The sequence below is a fragment of the Hydractinia symbiolongicarpus genome, chromosome 4, assembly GCF_029227915.1.
Source record: "Hydractinia symbiolongicarpus strain clone_291-10 chromosome 4, HSymV2.1, whole genome shotgun sequence".
Taxonomy (NCBI): Eukaryota; Metazoa; Cnidaria; class Hydrozoa; order Anthoathecata; family Hydractiniidae; genus Hydractinia; species Hydractinia symbiolongicarpus.
This window is the reverse complement of record NC_079878.1, coordinates 14,238,873-14,263,139: the sequence shown is the minus strand read 5'-3', so window position 1 is coordinate 14,263,139 and position 24,267 is coordinate 14,238,873. Positions and strand designations below refer to the sequence as shown.

Below are 24,267 nucleotides of genomic sequence, written 5' to 3'. Positions count from 1 at the left end.
CGCTGTAGTGTGCTTCAGAGAATTTTTTGCAGTTGAGTTCACTACTGACGAACACAGGGTTTAGGGTTCGCAATAACAATATTGAGGGTCATAAAAGCCCTCTTCCCTTAGCAAGAAAGGCCTGGTCCTTAAAATGGGTTGCTTATTAAACACACCGAGGAACAGGTGATTTATTAGCACGTAGGTTTTCAGGACTCCTGAAACCGTTTTAAAAGCAAAAGGTCGATAATTATATTTCTATCTGTTCTTTAAAGTTATAAATTCAAATGACATAAAGGGAAACACTTCGAATGCATCCTTTTTCTTTTTACTACATGGTCCTTATAACTTTTACTTGCATGCTTTTGGAAACATTTTAAAGCAACAATGATTTTTGTTTAATTTGTTCAATTTAAATCTTAATATGAAAAATAAGTAACTATATTTATACTCTACTAGTCCGTAATTTCGATTCCACTTCAATTCATATATATGCACAATATAATTCTTGTTTTTCTTGCATTGATATTTTCATTTGAGGAGAATTCACTCCGTTGAGCCGCCAACATGACACGCGTTCTCAAAAACCCTGCGGATTAGCAGCAGTAGTATTTTCGCTGAGAAGAATTGGTTTACATTAATCCAAACATCGACATCATTGAATTTGCATAAGCCATTGGTTTTACAGAGGGGTGTGGCTAAAAACATAAGCAAATTCGATTAAACAGAATCTGAAAAACAAGATTAAGTTTGAAGAAATTTTCGTATGATTTCTTGAAGACGAATTTTTGCGAATGAGTACAAATTTTCGTAAAGATTTATTTTTATAATAAACAATAAGAGAAATGGTTTATTTTAAAAGTTAAGATAAATTCTAAAAAAAGAAAATAGTCTTCTATATTCAAATACGACTTAATAAAAATATAGATGTGGCAACGAAAGTGATTGAGTATGGTACATTATAGTCATTTCCTTAATTTTGCGAATGTAGTAAAACGTTGCGAATATAACTCTATAATTTGTTATAAATAATACGAAAACAAGTTAATAGAAGTTGAAAATACAACAATCGTCCGACATACCACTGCTTCGTATGTTGTGAATTTTGGAACTAAGTTAGATTTCAGAGTAATAAAAGCTCCTTTGTTTCCCATTTGATCACTAAAGACAATAAAAGATGGAGATGAAAAAAATCGAGAAAAATGACACTAATGTTTACATTAACTATAATTAAACAAAAAATATAAATAAAAAAGAGAAAATTAACTACAAAACACCAATAAAATAAGTTACCAATAATTCGGAGCAGAAAAGACAGTGATACATTTCCCATCATGAGCCACTTCGTAGCCTTCTGATTTGACTTCATGACTTCTTATAATATAATCTAAAAAACTTCACTTGTTAAAATCAGGAAGGAAGTATTAAATATTTTTAATGAGTGAAACAAATTAAGGATGTAATTTAACAACTACTTAAAGGGAGGTACTTAAAAATGTATTTTTTCTTCTTCTGAATTATGATTGACAGTTACGATATTACACTTTTTGAAAACAGGTAGAGGACAAAGACAGATAATACATACCTAGATTATTTAGAGTACAGAAAGCCTTAGTGACGTCGGGTCCAAAGGAAACTCCAACACCACGTTTACTGGGAGCCCTTCCAATCTAAAAGCAAATAAAAACCTTGGCGGTATATTAATGGCTTAAGAAATGGTAAAAACTTTTTAAATTTGCAAGTTTTCTTTAAACTTCGTTAAAGAAGAATTATTCTATCAAAACGATATAAAATTTGGTCACTATTTTTTAATGTGAGCAGCTAGTGTAGCAGTATAAAAAAGTATTTAAGTCAAATTACCTTTGTTTTCCTTTTGCTTAAATTCCACATTTTTAAACAAAGATAGATATTCACAAACTTGCTTGCAATTTACTTTAGACACTGGATATAAGCAATAGCTGTTTTAGCTTACTAATTCACAATTTTTATTCCGCAATTTCTATAAACATGTGTTCCTTCGCAATCTATAGTCTGCATTTTCTATAGTCTGTTCACAAAACTTATTCAATATTCTTTTCTCCTTAATTTCTTCCCTATCGTTGGTAAATAAAAATAGAAAATGTCATACAACACCACTTTTTTTGGATTTGAATAACACAACATAGCACTTGGTGAATGTTACAAAATACAGTACTTTCTTGATTTGAAAATAGTGTTGATAACGCACAGTTAATTCAGTTTTAGTTTTAAGGAGTAAAATAACAGTCTAAAAACTTATTTTAAAGGGGTTTGATTGGAAAAGCTAATAAAAACAGAAGGTTGGAGGACTTCCTATGAGAAACACAATTCAAAATCACAAAAGGAGCGTCTGATTGTTTTTCTGCAGTCGCTTCTGACAACACAATGAAAGATATTAAATATGGGGAAATACAGTGTAAAGTTCAGTAAAATATTGTTGTTCACTTATTTAGCGTTGGATTGATATGAAGATGGGTAAGCAAGGTACACATAGTTAAAAAAATTGTTATACAACAAACCTGAGGCTGTGGATCAGACCAAAGTAAATCACACATTATGCCTAAAACCAAACAATTGTTACACCTTGACAAAAATAGATGAGATTTTGCGTTATGTGAATAATTGAAAAAAAATCACAAGCATACCTGAATCAGGAGGTTGTTTATTTCTGTTTGTTTTTTTAATAGCTTCTAACGTCACACCATCTTCACTAAATAACCCACCATGCATCGTCTAGAAAATATTGTATTTTGTTACAACAAAAAAAACCAAATTACCTCCAGAGAAAAATCCATAAAAATCCGGCAAAAAAAAACCAAAAAACACAGCAGTGGTGTATCTTCACACTTTAGGCTTTGAGAAAAATTTATTAGATCATAAAAAAGATCCAGACAAGTAATAAATATTAATCTTACTAAAACTTTTTTATTGATCAAATGAGACAAAGGCAATAAGTTATAAACTTCTGTAAACAAATCTGCCATTTTGGAAGAATATCTACATCAGCTGGTCAAGTTGAAATACCATGAAACAAATGTAAATGCAACAAGGGAGTGTAACAATCCGTTTACTGCAGTTAGTTAAACAGTTTTACAAAAAAGCAACGCATAAACACAAAAACGAAAATCAGTGTCGCCATGCAAAGGATACTTTTCCTTGACTTCTCCTTCAAATCCATACATTTGATTCATAGTTGTGCTTTCATGATTGCCTGTTTAAATAAACCACAGTGAAACATTATTTTTTCTCAAAGGAACAAAGTAAAACATTTATCCTTTTAAAGAATCGCTCATAGCTAAATGATTGTACTATATTGAAAACATGTTCTTTAACATACCTCGTGACATAAAGAAGTGGTTGGGATACAGGAGCTTGAAGCCAAACAAAGACAATATAACTTCCACAGAAAAGGACCCTCGATCAACAAAATCTCCATTAAATAACTTTAGAAGTTAAGTCAACAAAATGAGTGACAGGAAGCAAAATAAAGTTACACAAGAAATACATATTCGTATTTCAGAAAATGTCTGGCGGGCTAATGAAGTTACATATCACATAGTTCAACAACAAATGGCAGAGGTTGAGGAACAGGTTGTTTATGATTTCAAAACAAAGTAGAAAACAGAAAATTCTGAGCGTAATATTGAAATAAGGGTTGTAACAGGAACATTGTTTACGAAAGTTTGAGAAACGATTTAGGCACTCGTGCATTTGGGTTGTGCAATTATAGCATTTAATTTTATCCAGATTCATCATTTTAATCTCATGTGAAGCGAATTTTGACACTAGGCACTTTTCAGATTGTGATACAATAAACACTGCTCAAAACCAACATAAAATCACCATAAGAAAATATTCCCCTATCCAAAGAACGTAGGAGAAAAGATACGTAAGGGTTGCTTTCAGATGGCAGACCATTAATTTCAAAAATGTTAAGTAAATCATAAAATTGTCCATGTATATCACCACACACAGTAAGTTGCTCATTCTAAATTTCAAAACAATATTGGAGAAAAAAATGACAATTAATTTACAAAAAAACGAAAAAAAAAATTAAATAGCTACCTCAGAAAAATTAATTTCAACTAAAGATGGCAAGGTATTGAAAAATTCTTTAACGCTAATTAAAATCTAAAAATTAAATGCACACCTACAAACATATGACAACATTAGTTATTTTACTTGCTCATATTTTTACAGTTCTGAACCTTTATCCAAGTAGTTTCTAGACACGCCAATACTTTTAGTCTGTTATCAAGACTATCAATCTTAGAACAGTTTATTAAAAATTAGTAAGCTTTAGATAAACAAGAGGAAACGTCATTTCTTGAAATCTGTTGAAATAAAACTTGTGAGGAGAAATTATAATAACATAAAAAAATGGGTCTTCAGGGTTTGAGTATTTTTGTGAGAAACAATGGCCTGGTTAAAGGGAACTCGAGGTATAAAATGATGTTGGACTTACATTATAGAGCCTAAAAAGGTAGCTAACAAGTCTTTTTTTAATTTTTTAAAAGCTCTTTTCGTACTCAAGATATGTCGGCTTATAATCAAATTTTGTGAGTAAACATATAGGACCTATACAAGCTTACCCACAAAATTTGATTGGAAACCAAGTTGCAGATCCCGAGTTATTGAGACGACAGCAAAGAAATAAGAGGCCTGGGACAAGCAAGCGAGTGTCATTTTGGCAAAAAATTTATGCTAATCAATTAACCTTTATAATATCTATGCATTGATAAAGTTTGAATGCACACCCCTTAACAGGCCTAAAATTACTGATGAAAGAAAATGATTAAATTTGTTATTACTGAAATATGACATCATAATTCATGCAGCATAATTAAATCTTCTTTAAATGTGAATATCTTGAGAACGAAAGAGCTTTTTAAAAATTTAAAAAGACTTGTTAGCCAACTTTTTAAGCTCTATAATATAAGTCCAACATCATTTTATACCTTGGGTACCCTTTAACTAAAAAAAGATAAAAATAATTTAAACTACGAAAAACTACTTTGAGAAAAAATGTGTTTACCTGGTAAGCATATTTTTTATGAAGCTTTTTCTGCTCTTTTAGATATGGCAATAATTCACTCATAAACTCTTTTGTGACCTTTCCATCAACTAATTTTGGTCCATCATAATCACTTTCAATGGCTGAACAAAGAATAACATGTTGTTAAACTTTTTTTTAAAGATGTGCATTTGAAGAATACAAAATAACACAGCCATTCAACAAATGTATAACTTGGCCACAAACCAGCTCTACATGTTCTATTTGTAAAGCCTTGTAATAAGGGTAATAACAACTTATCATGAACAACTCATCATAAAAATCACATACCCATTGAGTCAATGTCCAAAGTTTCTATTACTGATTTTTTATCATCTACAGCAATAGCTTTTGCAAAGGCTTGTTGATGTACAATTTTTTTGCACTCATTGTATTTCAGTCGTGCATCTTTATCATTTGGACAAGCCTTTGCAACCTGTAAATTCAAAATGGCTTCATTATTGTTCATACATTGCTGTGCAAAAGAATTAAGGGTTAAATGACGTACTGCTTCATAATCGCGAACGCTTAACTTGAATTTCCCAAGTGCCATATTTGCAGAAGCTCGTCTGTAATATCCCTAAAAGCAAACGCATTTATCATATAATACCATAATGTTTATTGTTTATTGCACTACTCATAAACAAATACAAACTTTGTCGTATTTAGGCCACTGAACTTTAATCTTGAACTTAAGGAGCAATGATTTAAAAAATAATAGATGTGCAGAAAGTAACTATAACATATTTAAAAAGATTATAGATTGACATACTATAAAAAACTTTCCACAGCGGCAAACTTGTTATTAATGTTGGTAATTTTTTTTTTGCGATTACATTAATGTTGGTAATTTTTTTTTTGCGATTACATGCTCCCATACATAAACAACTGGAATTAAGAGATAAAGTAAAAGTTCTTTAAGTCCTAAATAATCAAATATAAAGAAAAACAGCATCTGTGAAAAGTTGCTGATATGGAAATTTTGTGAACATGTTTTCGCCTCAGCAATTGCAACTTGTTAACATAAATTAAAAAGGCTACAAATACACAAGACAGATTGTAACAAGATTCCTTGTCACAATAGGGTCCAAATTTTTTTAAAACAAGCAGTTCTTTAAGAATGATTATAAGAATATTGGTTTATTAATAACAAACAAACTCTTCACCTTAACATATTTGCGATCTAACTGTATAGCTTTGTTAGCATCCTGCAATGCAGAACCAAAACATTCAAGTTTTATATGACAAAAGCTTCGGTTTCCATAGTAAGCTGCAACATTTGGATTTGTTTCAATAGCTGTTGTGTACAGCTCAAGTGCCTTGTCAAATTTTCCATCTGAAAATAACAGTAATTTTAATTGTCAACTTTTGCAAAGAAAATCTTGCAAAAAAAAGTCATTTATATGCTAATTACACAGAAACACAATTGCATGGATAAAAAAAGCAACAGATATTTATCAGACAAGGTCATATAACAAGGCTGGCAAAGCAACCCAGTTGCTAGGGGTCACAGCTTCAAATTATCCCTGATTTGAAGATATTCATGGTCTGATAGATACCTTGTTTTAGAGGGTATTCTGATTTATTAATCATGGTACTGTTTCCTCAGAAAATTATTTTTTAAAGCCAGTTGTAATTTGTCGATTTATTTAAGGCAAAGTAATCACAAAAATTTTGGTCCAAATAAGTCATGGCTATATTGTTGCAGTCATACACTTCTTAATTCTTATGTGCTACACACTCAAATATAATAATTAAGTAAACTGTCATAGCAGGTTATTTATTTGCAGCATGATTTTAGAAATTCCACACTTTATTAAACTTGAGCACTATGATATCACAGGTTTATAAATATTTGTAAAAAATAAATTGCTGATTTAAAGAAAGCAAAATATTGTTTTAGGGTTAAATATTATATAAAATAACTCTTTGAGCAAGACAAGACAGTTAAATGGGAATATTGTGATGTGTAAAACAGATTTCCCCTAAAAGCCCAGAATTTTGACATGATAGAAATGAGTTCAATTTCCCAAAACTGGCCAACTCATCTGTTTTGGCACAAATGGGTTGATAATGTCAACACATAATGATATATATTTTCTTCATCCGTGTTTCAAGCTTCACACAATAGAAGCAATGGGTTAACAGAACACTGAAAAGCTTTTTAACGTATCGACAGGCCATTACTGACAAAATTCACATGACAGGTCTTTCTCATAGTTCTTCTGCCTAAGTGTATTTTTCCATAGGCTTATTGACTATAGTTGTATATTAATATAGCTACCTTTAAAGTACTTGTTTGCTTCATTCTTAATATCTTCAGCACGCTTTTTTAATTCCTCAGTCAAGACTAGATTATCCATGTCATTAATAACTGCACCATTCATTTCGTTAGTTGACATATTAGATATCAGTATTTATATAGACTTTATAAAAAAAAGAATATTACAATTCCATAGAACCAGTTTCTTTGTACATAATAATCAATATGGCTTCTTACATATATAAAAAATAGAAAGTTGATTTATACAATATAACTGCCAGACACAACACCTTTACAGCAGAAATTATGTCATTGTTATGTTTAATTGATTTTTAATAGTTTCTCATAATTTTTTTTTATTGCAAAAAAAACAACTTCCACACACAAAGACAATAAAGACACCATGGGTTGCCAAGAATTTCGGTGTCCGGTGTGTTACAAAATATATTCTGCTATGATTTTTATGCTATGTTCATTTACGCTGTAGTTTCATTATATTTAAATATATATAGCACAAAAATTCAGCATATCTTAATCCAAAATAAAAGAATTGTAATAGTTATAACGTGGGAGGGTGTTACAACAAGTTGATTCTGACTTTTTTTTAAAAAAAAAAGTTTTGTGTGCTCACATATGCAACCCTAGGTATAAATTGATGTTGGACTTGTAGAGCTTAAAAAGTTGGTTAACAAGTCTTTTTTTAAATTCTTTGAAAAGCTCTTTTCGTTCTTAAGATTTCACATTTATTGGGACACTGGTTGGGACACTTGCAATGGGGGAGGATAATTTGGTAAGAAAGTGTAGAGAATTTATAGTTCTTGGGGAAAAACCCAGAGGTAGATTGAGAAAGATTGGCAAGACATAATAACAGACTTGATGTAGAGAAATTTAAGTTCATATCTAACACATGTTACATCAGTTTGGAAGGTCATTAAGGATACGGTAACCCCCTGAGACACATACTATATTTAAAATATCTCCTCTGCTCGCTATATTAACCCTAGCAAATATATATATTCTGAAAGCCGGATAAATTATCTTTAGAATGATGATAAAATATTTTCATGAAAAAAATCCAAAAAGTAGGAAAATAATTATATACAAAAATTCACCCTTAAAGTTCATTTTGGTGAACACTCCCCTCAGTAAAATTTTTGTTCGTTGAAAAAAACATCATTCCGAAGCTCTTATTCAGCTCTTAAAAACTTTGAAATCCAGCCACGCGGTTCTTAACTAATGCGGAGGTGAACGCCGACGGAGCACGGATGAAGCAAGTCTGCAAAACTGCACTTACAGGCGGAATAGACATTTTATCATGGATTTAATTGTAGATAATTTCTTCAGGTTCGAATTTAATGGATTTTTTCTTTATGCCTGTAAAAACGAAACCCACGTGCGGTGTAAATTTTTTTGAAGTTTTAAGTTACGTGGATAAAGATTTTTTTTAACTTGAAAACAAAGCATATTTTTGCCGACCTGAAAAGTGAACAATAAATATAAAAATGACAGTATAGTCATGCATACTATTTTGGACATGTAGAAAAGGAGGCTAAGATTGAGAGAGTCGCTATACCAGTAGACGCTCGATCATCGTGTTTGGGGTTCACTATTTAAAACGTCCCCAACTTTTCTACTGCAAAATGAATGCGCAACAAAAAATAACCTTGGCGCCCGTGTCGTATGCGTAACATTTTTTGCATGTGTGCTTAACATTGCACGCGTTACTTGATTTACACGTACGAATCATCGCACACCTACTCAAATATTCCTGAAAAAGACTGTAATGCTAGCATGGAACACAGACATTTATCCGACAATAATGATGATAATGATATTCACGGGTAAGTTAAACTATATCTTGACTGTAAGCGTGCTATTTTATTAAACCATGTGTTAAACAAACATTGTTTTATCGACAAAGCTAAATTTTAAGTTACTTTTTTTTATTAAAATACAAAACCAAATGCAACCACGGAATAAAAGCCATATATATATTAGTATTGAAAATTTAACACAGCATAGTTACGCTGTGTAACAGCACATCTAAATGTTTTTCCTGAATGGTTTATATTTAAGGCACAAGAGTAACTGTATAACTAGCCTCTTTGTGTTTAACTAGATGGATTGATGGATGGATGGATGGATAGATGTGTATATTTTACATGGCTAGCCCAGTAATATCGAAGGATATACCCTGTCTATTATTCCCAGGAGGGGCCATGGGTTAGATGGAGAGTACTAGAGTATTTAATGCTCGTTTTGAGCTATGCATACCCAATTAGGGCCCGCACTCTACTAGATAACTCCCAGCAACATACAACGGCCCATACATGGAGCCATCTCTCCAATTTCCCTCACATGGCTTGGGTTAACCCGAGGCTATGGTAACATTCACCGCCCATGTTGAGTCGCCATCAAGAGGAATTAAACCCCGGTCTTTCGCACAGAGTACGAGAGCTATAACCACTAATCTATTATTATATTAACTGCCGCCAGTGAAACATTTTCACTACAGTTGATATATATGATTTGCATGGCCATTTCTTTACAGAACATTAAACGTTTGGCTACTAATAGAGGCAATTGTACTTAGTGTAGCTATAAACTTTGCATGCTTGTATAAATTTTAATGCGTTATTCAAATATGTTGGTCATTTTTGTTAAAGTTCTGACAACTAGCTACAAGACATTTAATTCTTTTCCTACTAGTATCTCTCAGTTATGTGTGCTGCAACAATCGCGTTTAAAGAAGATACATGTTTATTTAAGTAATAACTCCTATGATAGCTATAGCTAGCTAGCTAAAATTTCAGATGGGGGGGGGGTGTGGATGCGATGTGCTTTTTATCTTACATTACATTATAGCTGTCAGCCTCTTTCAATGAAAACAATAAATAGACACACAACAAATACTTTGCTTTAAAAAGGCTAGAACATTTGCGTTTCTTCCTTGATGTAATTGACATTTAAGGGTACACACACCCCAGAACTGATGAACCTTCACACACGATAAGGTAAATTCACTGTAGCTGACGCGCCATTTTAATGTTATAAATTTGTACAAGCTAAAGTCATTTACATTTTATGTCGTCAAGGTCGGTACTCCATCGTACACGATACTTGACCTTCTGTGATGTAAACAGGTCGTGCCGATGTGAGAATTTTTGCTGAAATCATCAGTTTTAAACAAATTTGTTCTGTTTTCCCCTGTCTTGTCTATGGATAACGATAACCATCATGCAGAAGGAAGTCTAGCTAGCTAGGGAATAGATCTCATTTTTTTAACTTTTTTTTTACTTTTTACATATATTATTTATTTGACACTGACTTTTCGTGACTGTTCTAGCTAGCTAGAGTAACAAGTTTTGAGAAACCCTCAACAATAGCAGCTCTAGCTAGGCTGTTAGAGCTCTTTTGCTAGCTAGCTAGCTAGTGGCTAACCTTGAAGCAGAAATCATGCCCATGCTTCAGGTAGTTTTTACAGAACAGCATAAAATATATATTAAGCACTATTTTTAATCATAACGGTTAGCAAACAATATAAATGGAAAAATATATTGTAAACAAATAAAATATTTAGAGAAGTGTTTTCAAAACTGTTGTTTCTGTCAACTGTTGCTATAAAAGCAAAAAGAAGTGGAAAAAAATCATTGTAAATATTCTTAAGATATTTTTCTTTTTGGCATAGATTTGAAATGGAAAAAATAATAAAACCTGAAAGTGCAAACTAAAAGAGAAATGGCAAAGGTATGAAAACTTTGTTAACTACTGTGCATTAAAGTTTGTTAGGATTATATATTCCATACACAGTGAATATGCAAATGTTACTAATTATTACTTCTTTGCTAAAGAAAGCATGAATAGATTAACCACTGAGTCGTTTGCTATTCTAACAGTCATTTGTCATCATCATCATCATTTTCGGCTTAACGTCCGTTTTCCATGCTAGCATGGGTTGGACGGGGTATATTAATGACCCTCTTCCATTCTGATCTAGACTGTGTTAGATCTAAACTCAACTTCCTCTCTATCAAGTCTGTCCTTATAACCTCCTGCCAAGTCTTTCTTGGTCTGCCTCTGGGCTTTACCCCAGGAACTATCAAGTCTCTACACTTTCTTACCCAATTATCCTCCTCCATTCTTTCCAAGTGCCCCAGCCAATTCAATCTTCTTATCTGGATAACATCTTTAATTCTACGGAGACTTAGCCTGCTTCTTAGCTCATCTGAACTCTTTCTGTCTCTCAGACTGGCATTACACATCCACCTAACCATTCTCATATTATTCCTTTCTAAACGGTCAAGATCTTCCTGCTTCACTGCCCATGTCTCACTACCGTACAACATAACACTTCTTACACAGGCCTCATACAACCTACCTTTTACCTCAATTGACAGGACTCTGCTAGTCAATAAAGGAAGTAACTCTCTAAACTTTTTCCAAGCAGAACCTATCCTGCAAGTAACACTTCTTCCAACACCCCCTTCACTGCCCAACATATCACCAAAGTAACAGAAGTTCTTAACTATCTCTAATGAGCCACTGTTGTACATCATTAAAGCTGGAAATACTTCATTCTCTATAATCTCACCTTTGCAACGCTTGCATACAAACTGTATGCCAGCTCTTAACCACTAATACTACTGCACTTCTTATGTACCCAATGCTTGCAAGTCTAACAAAAAATTGAGTTACTACCAACCCCTGCAAACTCCACAAGGCCACTTTCCAACTACAAGGTCACACTTGGCTGCAATGCTACTTATCATGACTTTAGACTTTGCTGTGTTTACCTTCAGCCCTTTCTCTTCTAGTCCTTTCTTCCACTTCTCAAACTTTTCAACTAATTCTTCCATCGACTCTGCTATGAGAACCAAATCATCTGCATACAATAACTCCCATGGACAACCTGTTCTGAACTCCATCGACAGCGCTTCTAAGACTAGAATAAACAACAAAGGACTAAGTACAGAACCCTGATGTACACCAACATTTACACTAAATTCATCACTAAGTGAATCGTTAATCCTGACACGACTTCTAGCATTGCTGTACATAGACTGAAACATCGTAACTAGCCACTCATCCACACCTAATTTTCTCATAGCCCACCAAATAACTTTACGTGGCACTCTATCAAAAGCTTTCTCTAAATCTACAAAGGCAAAATAGAGATTCTTTCTCTTTCCTAAATACTTTTCCTGAAGCTGTCTGAGTAAAAATATTGCATCTGTAGTGCCACGCCCTGGAATAAAACCAAATTGCATCTTATCTATATCAATTCTTTCTCTAAGTAACTTATCAATCACTCTTTCAATAACTTTCATTACTTGATCAACCAACTTCAAACCTCTATAGTTACCCCTTTCTAATGCATCACCCTTGCCCTTGAAACAATTCACTATTACACTCGACCGCCACTCACTCGGAATAGCACCATCCTTTATAATCTGGTTAGCAAGACTTGTAATAAGCTCAACTCCAATATATCCAGATGCTTTTACCATCTCTGCAACAATACCTGATACTCCTGCAGCCTTGCCAATCTTCATTTTCCTAATAGCCTCCACTACCCATTCTGTCTTGATCTGCATAGCTGGCCCTTCTACGACATCATCATCAGACAAATTATCCTCGTCCCAATCAAACTCAGTGTTACCTTCCAAGCTACCCTTTTCTCCTCCTCTGTGCTAGCCAAAACACCTTCATCATTACGTATACACTTCTCACCTACAATATCTTGATTAGTCTTCTTCATTTGCTTTGCTATCTTGAATACCTCATTGCGCTGGTCTTCCCTTCTTAACACATCTGCAAATCTGTTTCTCTCTGCTTCTGATTTTGCCTTATACACTGCTGTACGAGCCCGACGCTTAGCTTCTAAGTAAATATTTTTACTACCACCTGACTTCCACTCTTTCCAAAGTTTCCTCTTTTCCTTTATACACTGATCAACCTCATTATTCCACCACCAGGTCTGTCTATGTCTAGCTGGTCCTTTCGTCCACCCACAGGTATCATCAGAAGCTTCTAGAAGACAATTCTTCAAAGTAGTCCAAGTACTTTCAACATTGTCACTATTACATTGACTATTGTAGGCTAACTGCTGAACTTTTGCACTAAATTGTCTTGCTACAATCTCTTCCTTCAGCTTCCAGACTTTTCGACGGGGCCTGTACTTTCCCTTGGCTTCTTTGACACTCTTCAAGATAATATCACAAACCAGCAACCTATGCTGGGAAACACACTCTTCCCCCGATATAACTTTCACGTCCTTCACCACTTTCTTGTCTGACTTTCTAACCAAAAAGTAATCTATCTGTGTCTTACAACCACCTGACTCATATGTTATCAGCCTACTCTGTCTCTTACTGAATGATGTGTTGCAAACCACCATGTCCGTTGCCATTCCAAACTCAAGCAATCTCTCCCCTTCCTTATTTCTGCTCCCAAATTCATAGCCTCCATGCACACCTCTATAACCTTCAGATGACTTCCCAACATGACCATTAAAGTCACCGCCCACCATGACAAGTTCAGTGTCTCCAAACTTTGATGTGACTGCTATTAACTCATCATAAAACTTATCTTTATCTTCCTCACTGAGTCCACACTGTGGAGCATAAACTGACAGAAAAGTGACAATCCTAATACCTATCAAAAACTTTATCACTATAATACGACTATTAACACGCATAACATCTATTACTTTTTCTACCCACTTCTCTGCATCGAATATGCCAACTCCTCCATATCCATCACTATTACCAATCCAAAAAAGCTTATACCTTGCCCTCCTACCTTCCACAAATCTCACTGAAGCTCCTCTCCACCTAACTTCCTGAACACAACACATATCAACAGATCTACGTTCTAACATTTCAACTACTTCACCTGCTCTACCTCTCAGAGTACCAACATTTACACTAGCCATCCTCAACCTAGTGTTATCTAATAAATTAAGTAAAAGTTAGTCATTTGTAATAAAGACAATTCAATGAGTTGCCAGAACTTAAATTGTGTCACTTTTTTGTTCTTGATTGTGAAAGGTTGAAATTGGTAAATTATTATGAAAGTTTTGAGCTATCTGAATTCAAGCTGCTTTTTCTCATAATGCTTCACAACAAATAAAATAAGTCTCTATATTAAGCACCACTGTTTGCATCTGCCATTTACCCTGCCTCTGATCTACAGGCCACTTAGACTTGCTTTGCATGTGATTAAAATACCCTACAAAAAAGTGTTTCTTTTTTAGTATTGATATAAAGTAGAAAAATGTTACAATTTTTATTTGTAATATTGCAGTAAAAATGCTTTTTTCATTGTTATAAAAGGTTTATTTTCATTCCATCATTCCATTCTGTTTCTTTACAGGAATTTCTTTTAATTACTTTTGCAGTACCAATATTTTACAGGCAAGCAGGAAGGACTTATAAGTTGTTGATAAAACACAAATCATTACAAAGTTGCATAAAAAAATCCATTAAAAAGCAAATGTAAACATGCCCTTTTTCCATTCCTATGTTTTCGTATCACAATTCTTTATGTTGCATAATTGAGTCTTGACATTTTTGTTTTTGAAGGAGTTTTGAAATTCTGTATAACTAGGATGATGTCACTGCTGTTGTTGGGGAAACATTGGCAGTTTTATCAAAGATTGTAAACAAATTTGATGATGGTGGCCTCAGTGAAGAAGATCAAGATGTTGCATTAGAATGCTTTGTAAAATTGTTTGCAAAAGTGGTAAGTAAATAAGTTTTCTATAGTTCAGTTGCTTTTTATGACAACCAAATATTATTCTCTTTTTTAAAAAATCTTGCCATTTACATTTCAATATGAAATAAAAAAAATTGTATTTGTGTCCATTTTTGGGGATAACATTTTTAAAAAAAATTTATAGCCTAAATGCTGCACCATCACTAACTTTTATAGTCTGTAACTCAGTGTGTGTGGTTTGTGTCAAAATAAAAGCAGGAAATAAAGATTATAAACCTCTTTTTCACTAGTACAATATTGATTTTTTTTTTATCTTTAATTAAAGATTACAAAATTTCTACAATATTTACAAACAGAATAATTCCTAGACATTTATATGTAGACACTGAATTAGTATGTTGCTTTACAAAAGGATTTTACCTGAAATAATCCGTAAATCTTGATTATAAACTTTTTATGGCCATAGGTAAAAAATAAGTAGATAAGTAACTGATAATCTTACATTCAACTTGATAAAGGCTGCTAATACGTCATACCATATACTCCCATTAAGTGGGCCTGCCAAGGGCGCAAGTAAATCTGTCCTACTTTTAAATGTGAATGTTCTGCTTAAGTGAATTTTTATGCTTATAGGGAATTGCACTAAACTTAGCAAATGGTCTCAACTTATCGAGTCCTAGTTAAACAAATCTTTTTTCACCTGCAAAGGTGTACTAACTTCAGGAGACTAACCCGTCCCATACTTGCTCATAAACAGTTACAACAGTCAGAGCGTAACCTATCTATTAACTGTTGAAATTTTATGTAATACTGAATCTAATTACTTTAATGTTTATAGGAACTGAGTGACCACATGGGTATTCTGTCCTTTGCAGTTGGACTGTTAGTAATTCGGTAACACTTCTTTTGTTGATATTTTGTTCTTATATATATATATATATACTAGTCGATAAGGAGAAATCCACTTAGGCAGAAGGACAATGAAAAATTACAGTACTGTGAAAAGGTTTGTTAACATCGTGATTTGTGTTTATTTCATGTTACGCACGAACCACGATAGCCCACAATGCATATTTTTTTAACAATCGTGGTCCTCACGATCATGTTTCGTGGACTACACGAAAAAAATTAAACATTACATCCTGGTGTCCACGATAGATAACTTCTATTGTAAAACAACAAAGACTGTATTGGTTTATCAATTAAATCAAAAACCGACTGCAAAAAAATAAATTAACACTTGTTGTTTTAATTCGTTGTCTTAAAGCTAGCTACATAATAGATTTTAATCGTTCGTAAATCAAAATGCAATGTAAAAAAACATTTCTATTGCCACTTTTTGTCTTTAAAATTTTTAAAATACGATCTTAAAAGACATTTCTATCGCCGCTTTTCGTTTATAAACTTTTAAAATGCGATCTTAAAAAACATTTCTATCGCCGCTATTCGTTTTTAAACTTTAAAATGCAATCTTAAAAAACATTTCTATCGCCGCTATTCGTTTTTAAACTTTAAAATGCAATCTTAAAAAACATTTCTATTGCCGCTATTCGTTTTTAAACTTTTAAAATGCAATCTAAAAAAACATTTCTATCGCTGCTTTTCGTTTTTAAACTTTTAAAATGCAATCTAAAAAAACATTTCTATTGGCCCAGACAATTTTAACTTTTCTAGACAAATGGCATTTCGTAAAAATACGATCGTGTGCATGACGAAAAAGTATATACCAAGCAAAAACTTCGAATATGCTTTTTTAACTTGATAACACCTGAAACAAACGAAGTAACTTTAATGAAAGACTTTTTTGAAAAGAAAAAAAATTAAATTATACTGGCTATAAAAGCTCCCGAAAATAATCGTGGGACACACGATCTTTCGTGGAGATAATAATATTAGCGTGGTGGCCGCGGTAGAATGTTTGACTGTTTGTTATACATAAAGACCACGATTTTATCGTGGTTCGTGTGCACCACGCTCGTTACACAAACACGATGTTAACAAACCTTTTCACAGTACTGTAGGTTGCTTTAGATTTTTTGGTAACGTCAGCAGTGAAATTACAAACAATTTTGGCGAAATTTAGTTTATTGTTGCCTGTACTGTGTGCAGAGGTTAAAACGCTGATCTAGAAAATGTGATCATGTGCTTTTGATGAGTGGTTAATGAGATATAAGGGTTTAATTTTTGCTGACGTCAGCAATGGCCTGTCAAAACCTAAAAATTCATTTTTAGAAATTTTACCTGTTGCCTTCAACATAGATCTTAAAACACTGATCAAGAAAATGTATAGGATCATGTACTTTTGACAAACGGTTGCAGAGATATCAGGGTTTGAAGGTTTTTCGATGACATCATTAACCTGTCCATTCCAATATTACCCAAATTAGTCCTAGGTGGTCCCTAGTTACCCACGCGGTGAAAAATCATTGACGTCACCACCTCGTTTCCAAGTCATTTGGCCTCAAAGTTTTAGGTGCACTGTAATGGCTTCATTAATTTAATGTACATTCCGTTATTATTTTAACGTTGAAGTTTCGTAAATTAAAGAACAATTTTTGGGCTATGTTTTAAAGATTTTCTCAAAGAAAATAGTGAAGAATATAATCCACTCTGCAAAAGTCACAGACAGACAGACGGAGCTGGCGTATTATTATAGAGATATATAAAAAACATTTTTAATAATTTAAATTCTTTTTAGTCCAACTGGAGAATCCCTACCTATTCAGTGTAAAATATGTTGTAAGTCATGTATATACAATCTTTTTTAACTAAACCCTGAACCAACATTAGGAAAACCTTTTAATAAAAATTCTAAAACAAAAAGAATACCTTAAATTTAATAAATTGATATCAATATTAAGAGCATATAGGATGTTGATCAAAGTTCTTGCTGCATCTACATATAAAGTTCTAGTTCTACCCTGATTTTCTAAACACCGATTTTTAAACTACTTTTGTTTTCCCTTGAATTTAACTTAGGAACTCTTTTTTTTTACCCTAGATTTTTTGAACTTCTGTTTTTTGATTCTCTGTTTTAAGAGCCTGTTAATAGAATAGCTTCAATTTTCCAAACTTTTATAAAAAAAAAAACTTAACAAGTTTTTTCGTTTATAAAAACGTTACTTTGCTTGTAGAAGAAGCAAATTTTTTTGTCGGTCGTTGACTGTTTAAATAATTTGGGTTGAACAGCAAATGGTTCATGCAAATGCTATTTCTTCCTAGTCGTGTAAATGATTTTCCTGTTTCTAGTGGCACTTTGCAAGTTGATAAAAGGTAATGAGCCCAGTGTAAAAGTAAAATATGGGAAGTGGAAAGAAATTATTACAGTAAGTAATATATCATGAAACATTATGCATTTATAATAATTCGACATAAGTTAATACAATAACTAATACAGTAATAACCAATTATCCCAGCCTGAAAGAAACTGTACAATTTTGTATTTGTTAATTTAACATATCTTTTATGTAATAGATTGACAAATACAAATTTTTATTTGCAAATTGCAAACTGCTTATATTAACCTTACTTTTCTTTGACAATAAAATACAAATATATAATAGTTTATTTAGGAAAACTCAAAAGGAAATAAGAGAGGAATAATCACATTTTATGCTCATAATTCCTTGAACGGAACAAGAATAGAGGATTTTTTTTGATGTGATTGAAACAGTGCTACTTTGAGCATTGTAATTAATCCTTGAATAAGTTAAAAATCATGTTTTGATATCATTAGATAATGTGGTTTACGAACGTTTTAATTTAGAACGAATTGGTTAGTGAAACTATAAACATCTTCAAAACAGTTGAATCAATGTTGAAGATACAGGTATTTATTTATAAACAACACCAGAGTAATATAATATACAGCATTACATATGATGTCAATTTATCCTAAATTATGTTTTTGTGTAGACACCAAACATCTCCATCAGCAACAAGAAGGTATCATCCTGTGTGACACTTCTAGCAACAATACTAGACAGCAATGCATATGTGAAGGTATGTTGAAATTTTGCAAAATGAACAGTAATTCAGATGTAACCCAGAAGATGTAAATGTTGTTGCTTTTTCTTTTTTTCAGAAAGCGTTTAATGAAAATTTAGGTGTTGCAAGACTAAGAACATGTCTATCGTTGCACCAAAATATGAATGAAGAAGTTGCTAACTCACTACTGGAACTGGTTTGTCATTCTAATTTATTTTTTTAATATATAATACAGGTTTGTTGTATTTATTCGTGTTATTAAAATTGTAAGGTTCCTCTAAAAACATAAGTCAGTGAAATGAAAGTTGTTTATTGTCAGGAGTTAAAAATATCTCTGCATGTATGCATGTACATCCAAAAATTGTTTTTATGTATATAACCTACTTATATAAAGTTAGAGTACAGCAACATATATTGTTAATTTCTTGAAATGTATGTTATGGTTTAATATGCACATCATAATTGCTGATTTAATGTACAATGTAACCATAAATTTTTTCGTTTTTTGTTTGTCTTAATTTAGCTTTTTTGTTTAAAGATATAGAAATTTTTTTTTCTGTCTGATTAAAAAACAACAACAAATGTCTCAACTGAACTAAAAAAAACTTTCTATCTATAAATAGTTTTGATTGATTGAATGAAAGTGTGTATGGATACATTTATGGTAGGGGGAGGGAATTGCCAACCTCCGATTTGAAGAAGGTTTCATGTTCTGCGACAGTGATTATAAAATAACTCCGTACAATTTTTGGTTCTACGGTTGATTTATACAAGCACAATTTAAATATTATTTTTTAGCTCACAGTATCTAATAACAAGGACACAGAAATTAGTCAGAGAGTTATAACACTTCATGAACTGGTTGTTGTTATTATAATGTTGATTCCTCATTTTGATGATATTGGCCAGAGGTATAAGCATTTTATTCTCTGCCTTTTTTAGTGACAATTTATAATATTGTTGATATAAATGTTGTATTTTTACTTTAGAAAAATTTGTGAAACCATCCGAGTGATGTGTGCTACAAACTTACAGAATCGTCTGATCTGCTGCAGCTTAAAACTTATATCAACTCTTCTTGAACTTCTTGAACATAAGGGTGAAATTATACCAAGTAGTAATAAAGGTACTTTTTTTACAATTTAATGCTATTATTACCTCATTGGTCATAAAAAAGGAGAACCTTGCTATTTATTGTGTATATACATATAGTATTCATGTCTCAGTAGCTTCACTTCAGGAATTAATTAAAGGCCTGGTGGACTAATTTTTAAAGTGAAAAGGCTTAACAAAAAAGTTTGTGCTTTGTAATTAAAAGATGTGTAATGTCTGTTAATAAGTTCAAAAAACGATGATGGTACAAAAACTATACTGTAATTAAATTATAGATGAATTCAATCAATACAAGCTATAATAGTGCAAAAAACCTTTTCCTTTTCGTAAAAATCAAATCAATTAATAAAGACCACTAAGAAAAAAATGGTGGGCTAAAGCACTCCTGGCTAGGCCTGAATTAGTTGCAACAAAGTGAAAGCCATCTTGGCTTTATCTTACAAATTATCCATGTTAAAAAAATTAAATGGCTCTCCAATTAAATTAAAGTAAAATTTTTGAAAAGTGGACTTTTAATTTTTACTTATATATAGTCATGTATGTTTAGCTGCTTTGTGTATATGCAAAATTAAAAATTGCACAAAATTTCCTAAATTATGCATTTGGCAATTAAATTTCTGTAATTTATACACATTTTTCCAACTGCGAAATTGAATTAATGCAAAACCAGTTTCCTGGATTATTTTCCATCAAATATAGTCATCCTTCTCTTGCTTCATGTCATCTGACAGTCTAACTATTATTAATTTTAAGATTGTTTAATCAGCACAATGGAGATACTTGGTTGTTTATCTATTTCTTCTGAGGAGTTGAAACTTCTGATCAGTTTGTTTCAGAAGGAAAGTGATGACAAGAAAAAGGTAGAATTCAATTTACATTATTGACTTAGCCACATTGTTCTTAAGTTTATGATGTTATATAATTTTTGCGTGTGTATTATTACAGTTTAGCCATGGCAATCGATTGGTTCAATCCCTCGAAAGGATGGCGTCACAGAATGCACAGCATCATAGTCAATATCAGCCGCAATACTTTATTGACTTCTACAATATATATCGAGCTTCTGTAAGTAGATCAATTGCTAAATTTTGTACAAAAAGATTGTTTAACAATATATGATATTGCGGGCGTTCAACACACTATATTTTGTATTTGATATCAAGTATTTGATTTACACACAACTATTTTTGTTTACACAGATATAAAACTTCATTATTAATTTCAACTGTTATTAACCGTACAAACTTGATGTGAAAGTCTGTCATCTTGTCATCACATGAGGAACTTGTTAGCGCAACAATTCTGACATCTGTTTATATTTTGGTTTCTTAGCGCATGTTGATTACACTTTGACAAGAATATTTAATTTTTATTAGTAACAACAAAATAAAACTCAGTGTAACTGTTTTCTTGTTGCAAATGTAAGTAAACATTTTGTGTGAACCAAAAGTTTTTATATATATATATTCTGGCATTTACAGACATTATCAGCATTTGTACCAGAAGTTCTTATACTTTCACTTTTCATTTTTAATTAACATAATTGTAATCTCATAATTTTACTCTTTCAGTATATTAAGTCCCCTACGATTGAACGATGGAATGGTAAAGGTATAACAGTACACACATGGATTTGTCTGGATTTTACGCTACCAAATGCAGTTGATGTTAGACAATGTAAAGTGAGGCATATGTTATTTTGGTAAGAAATTTTATTTGAGGTTAAAGACATAAAGGATGTTTTTGTGAATCGAGACTTCGTCTTCTTATTCTGTTGATTTAGCTTTCTGAATGCACGTGGTGAAGGCTTTGAGGCATTTTTTACTGAAGATGGCTTTCTTGTACTGGCTTCACATACTAAAAAAGAATATTTGACAACAACTGTGACATCGTCTCCATTTAATGATCAGGAATGGGCAAGTTATTTTTAAATTTTTGGTTTTCAAGGTTTTTAAAATATCTACTTTCTTTTGTATGGTGTTTTTGTTACTTTTACCTTCGAAAGATTAACCTGAATTTGTAACATTTCTTGGTACATTTGGCTTACTTTCTGTCTGTTGAGAGATTATTTAATTTGCTTAAAAAATCTAACTGAAGATTTCTTTTATGGTTATTACCTGATCAGTTTCATCAAAGTCATGTTCGAGTTGTTGTTTTTGTTTTTAGCATGGTTTGTCAATTGTTTACACAAAGAAACTCTTAGGCAAGGCAACAGTAGCTGTATATGTTGATGGGCAGGAAATACATTTTGCTCCATTACAATTTCCTACATTGAATAAGGTATCATTTGATTTTAAAGTTAGCTTTATATTTTAATTATGGTTTTCTTTCTGTTATCCATTCATTCTTTCCTGTGTCCTGCACTATGGATTCTGCGTTTCCAATGTATACATCAATATTACCCATAGTTTACCCATTTCTATAGGTAATAATGGTAATTACTAAACTTGATAATGTGTTGGCCAAAACACATGTCTAGAAGTCATATTTTAATATGTTTAAAGGAATGTTTGATTCAGTTTGGAAAAAATTTGCTCCTACTTAAAGTTGATTTTCCCAATTGGAGATTAAAAAGGCCTGATTAGTAATACTGATGGATTTTAAAAATGCCTATTAAGGAATTCAAACAAATAAAGATGTTTCACTTAGTAACAAACAAGATAAAAAGAAAAAAAGACTTTTCCCTTGTTTAGGAAATCACTCATTCTTACATTGGTTATGGTGTCAAGTCAGACTCCAGGTTTAATTCAGAAATACATCCACCTTCTAGTCCAACAAGAGTTATGAAAGATATTGTTTTCCCAGACTGCATTGTTACTGGTCAGCAGAATCAAACATGGGGAATACCTTCAAGCTTAAAGGGACAGTTGTCCTCATTTATCTTATTTAACGAGTCATTGTCAACAGATAAAGTCAGGGAAATAGCATTATCTGGTAATACAAATTACATTGAATCTTCTTTTTTTAATACGTATAGCTCTAAAAAATGTCTTTATATGCTTTGAAATGTTTAAGTTGCATAAGATTTTAAAGTTATTTAAAGTCAGTACCATTGAATAATTACTGGAACTACTTCTTTTAGTAAGTATTTGTGTTTGTGCACTCTAGTAGTATGTTCTTTTATTTTATTAGGACCCAATAATTCACATTTATTTACTTCCAAAGATGTTCTGGTGGAATCACCAGTTACTGATACAGCTGGTCTGTTATCAAGTGTTGTATTTTACTTTAATGCCAAGGTAATATTTGCTGCTGGTCTGGTCTGGTGATACATCAATTTATAACTGTAAATGTGTGTAAATTTTAAAAAATGCAACTTTATTTTTCAGGCATCTGTGGAGGATGAAATTATGGATTTGAGTACAGCTCACAAAGATAAGATTGTAACCCCAAAAAAGTGAGTGAGTCAAATAATATGTGAGAAATCTTTGTCTTTTTAAGTAGGTTTTTTTAAAGTAACATGGAATAGGTTGATTATAAAGTACTTCCAACCATTTCAATGTGGCATAGATTTGTGTATGATGTAATATTGTAATTTATGCCTACTCTTTAAAGGGGTAAAATTTGAATCGAAATGCCAATTTTGCGAATCACTTTGCGAAGAAAATGAAAAAATTGCGAGCTGGATATTTTTAACCGGCGATAGAAATGATTTTTTAGATCACATTTTTCGTGTGATTTGAAAGGAACTTGCTATCTTATTGTGTTTTTGAATGAAAGCAATTATTTTTGCAAGTTGAACGTACGCGCACGCTTACATCTGGACAGTACTGTAAACAGTATTTTACTAAAAGACTCATGTTTAAAACAAACATATTTTTTGTGAAAACAACTTTAATCAGTATACTGTATTTAACTTGCGTTGTAATGTTTACAAAAACTGGTTAAAAACCTCTGAAACAATGATTACATTTTGAATATTTTCTTACAGCAGGTCACAAAAAATACAAATTCTCGTCGAAAAACAAGTAGGTACTAATGAACAAGCCAATGGCAATTGATCTACGGTGTTCCCAGGCCACATCTAGATAGTGGTTTACTTCATTACAGAGTGCCAAAATTTTTGCGAACTGACTTTACTTTTCTAATTCGAACCCTGTTTATTTAGCTTTTTTGCACTTATCCATTTTGCAATGTA

The 24,267-nt window shown here is 32.2% G+C and overlaps 2 protein-coding genes across 2 annotated transcripts in view; one reads left to right on the top strand and one right to left on the bottom strand.

Moving 5' to 3' along the window:
• Positions 1–365: 365 nt before the first annotated feature.
• LOC130641479 (serine/threonine-protein phosphatase 5-like) lies at positions 366–7,650 on the bottom strand. The gene is made up of 16 exons (XM_057448291.1): positions 7,335–7,650; positions 6,217–6,386; positions 5,559–5,630; positions 5,342–5,486; positions 5,033–5,154; positions 4,063–4,128; positions 3,887–3,985; positions 3,335–3,440; positions 3,148–3,208; positions 2,913–2,994; positions 2,643–2,730; positions 2,517–2,557; positions 1,565–1,649; positions 1,273–1,366; positions 1,062–1,140; positions 366–677 (listed from the first exon to the last, which is right to left on the bottom strand). Exons 1-16 carry the CDS (start codon positions 7,450–7,452, stop codon positions 612–614), a joined length of 1,494 nt encoding a protein of 497 aa, XP_057304274.1. The 5' UTR covers positions 7,453–7,650; the 3' UTR covers positions 366–611.
• Positions 7,651–10,265: 2,615 nt separating this feature from the next.
• The window catches only part of LOC130641478 (neurobeachin-like protein 2), a 30,052-nt gene continuing 16,050 nt past the window's right edge, over positions 10,266–24,267 (top strand). The window contains exons 1-18 of the mRNA XM_057448290.1: positions 10,266–11,060; positions 14,922–15,056; positions 15,868–15,923; positions 17,728–17,768; positions 18,279–18,355; positions 18,796–18,858; positions 18,945–19,031; positions 19,114–19,212; positions 19,815–19,927; positions 20,006–20,142; positions 20,883–20,989; positions 21,075–21,194; positions 21,701–21,831; positions 21,913–22,045; positions 22,296–22,409; positions 22,823–23,063; positions 23,262–23,368; positions 23,459–23,526. Coding sequence (XP_057304273.1) covers positions 11,052–11,060; positions 14,922–15,056; positions 15,868–15,923; positions 17,728–17,768; positions 18,279–18,355; positions 18,796–18,858; positions 18,945–19,031; positions 19,114–19,212; positions 19,815–19,927; positions 20,006–20,142; positions 20,883–20,989; positions 21,075–21,194; positions 21,701–21,831; positions 21,913–22,045; positions 22,296–22,409; positions 22,823–23,063; positions 23,262–23,368; positions 23,459–23,526 — 1,838 coding nt within the window. The 5' untranslated portion in view covers positions 10,266–11,051. The remainder of the gene's footprint in view (positions 11,061–14,921; positions 15,057–15,867; positions 15,924–17,727; positions 17,769–18,278; positions 18,356–18,795; positions 18,859–18,944; positions 19,032–19,113; positions 19,213–19,814; positions 19,928–20,005; positions 20,143–20,882; positions 20,990–21,074; positions 21,195–21,700; positions 21,832–21,912; positions 22,046–22,295; positions 22,410–22,822; positions 23,064–23,261; positions 23,369–23,458; positions 23,527–24,267) is intronic.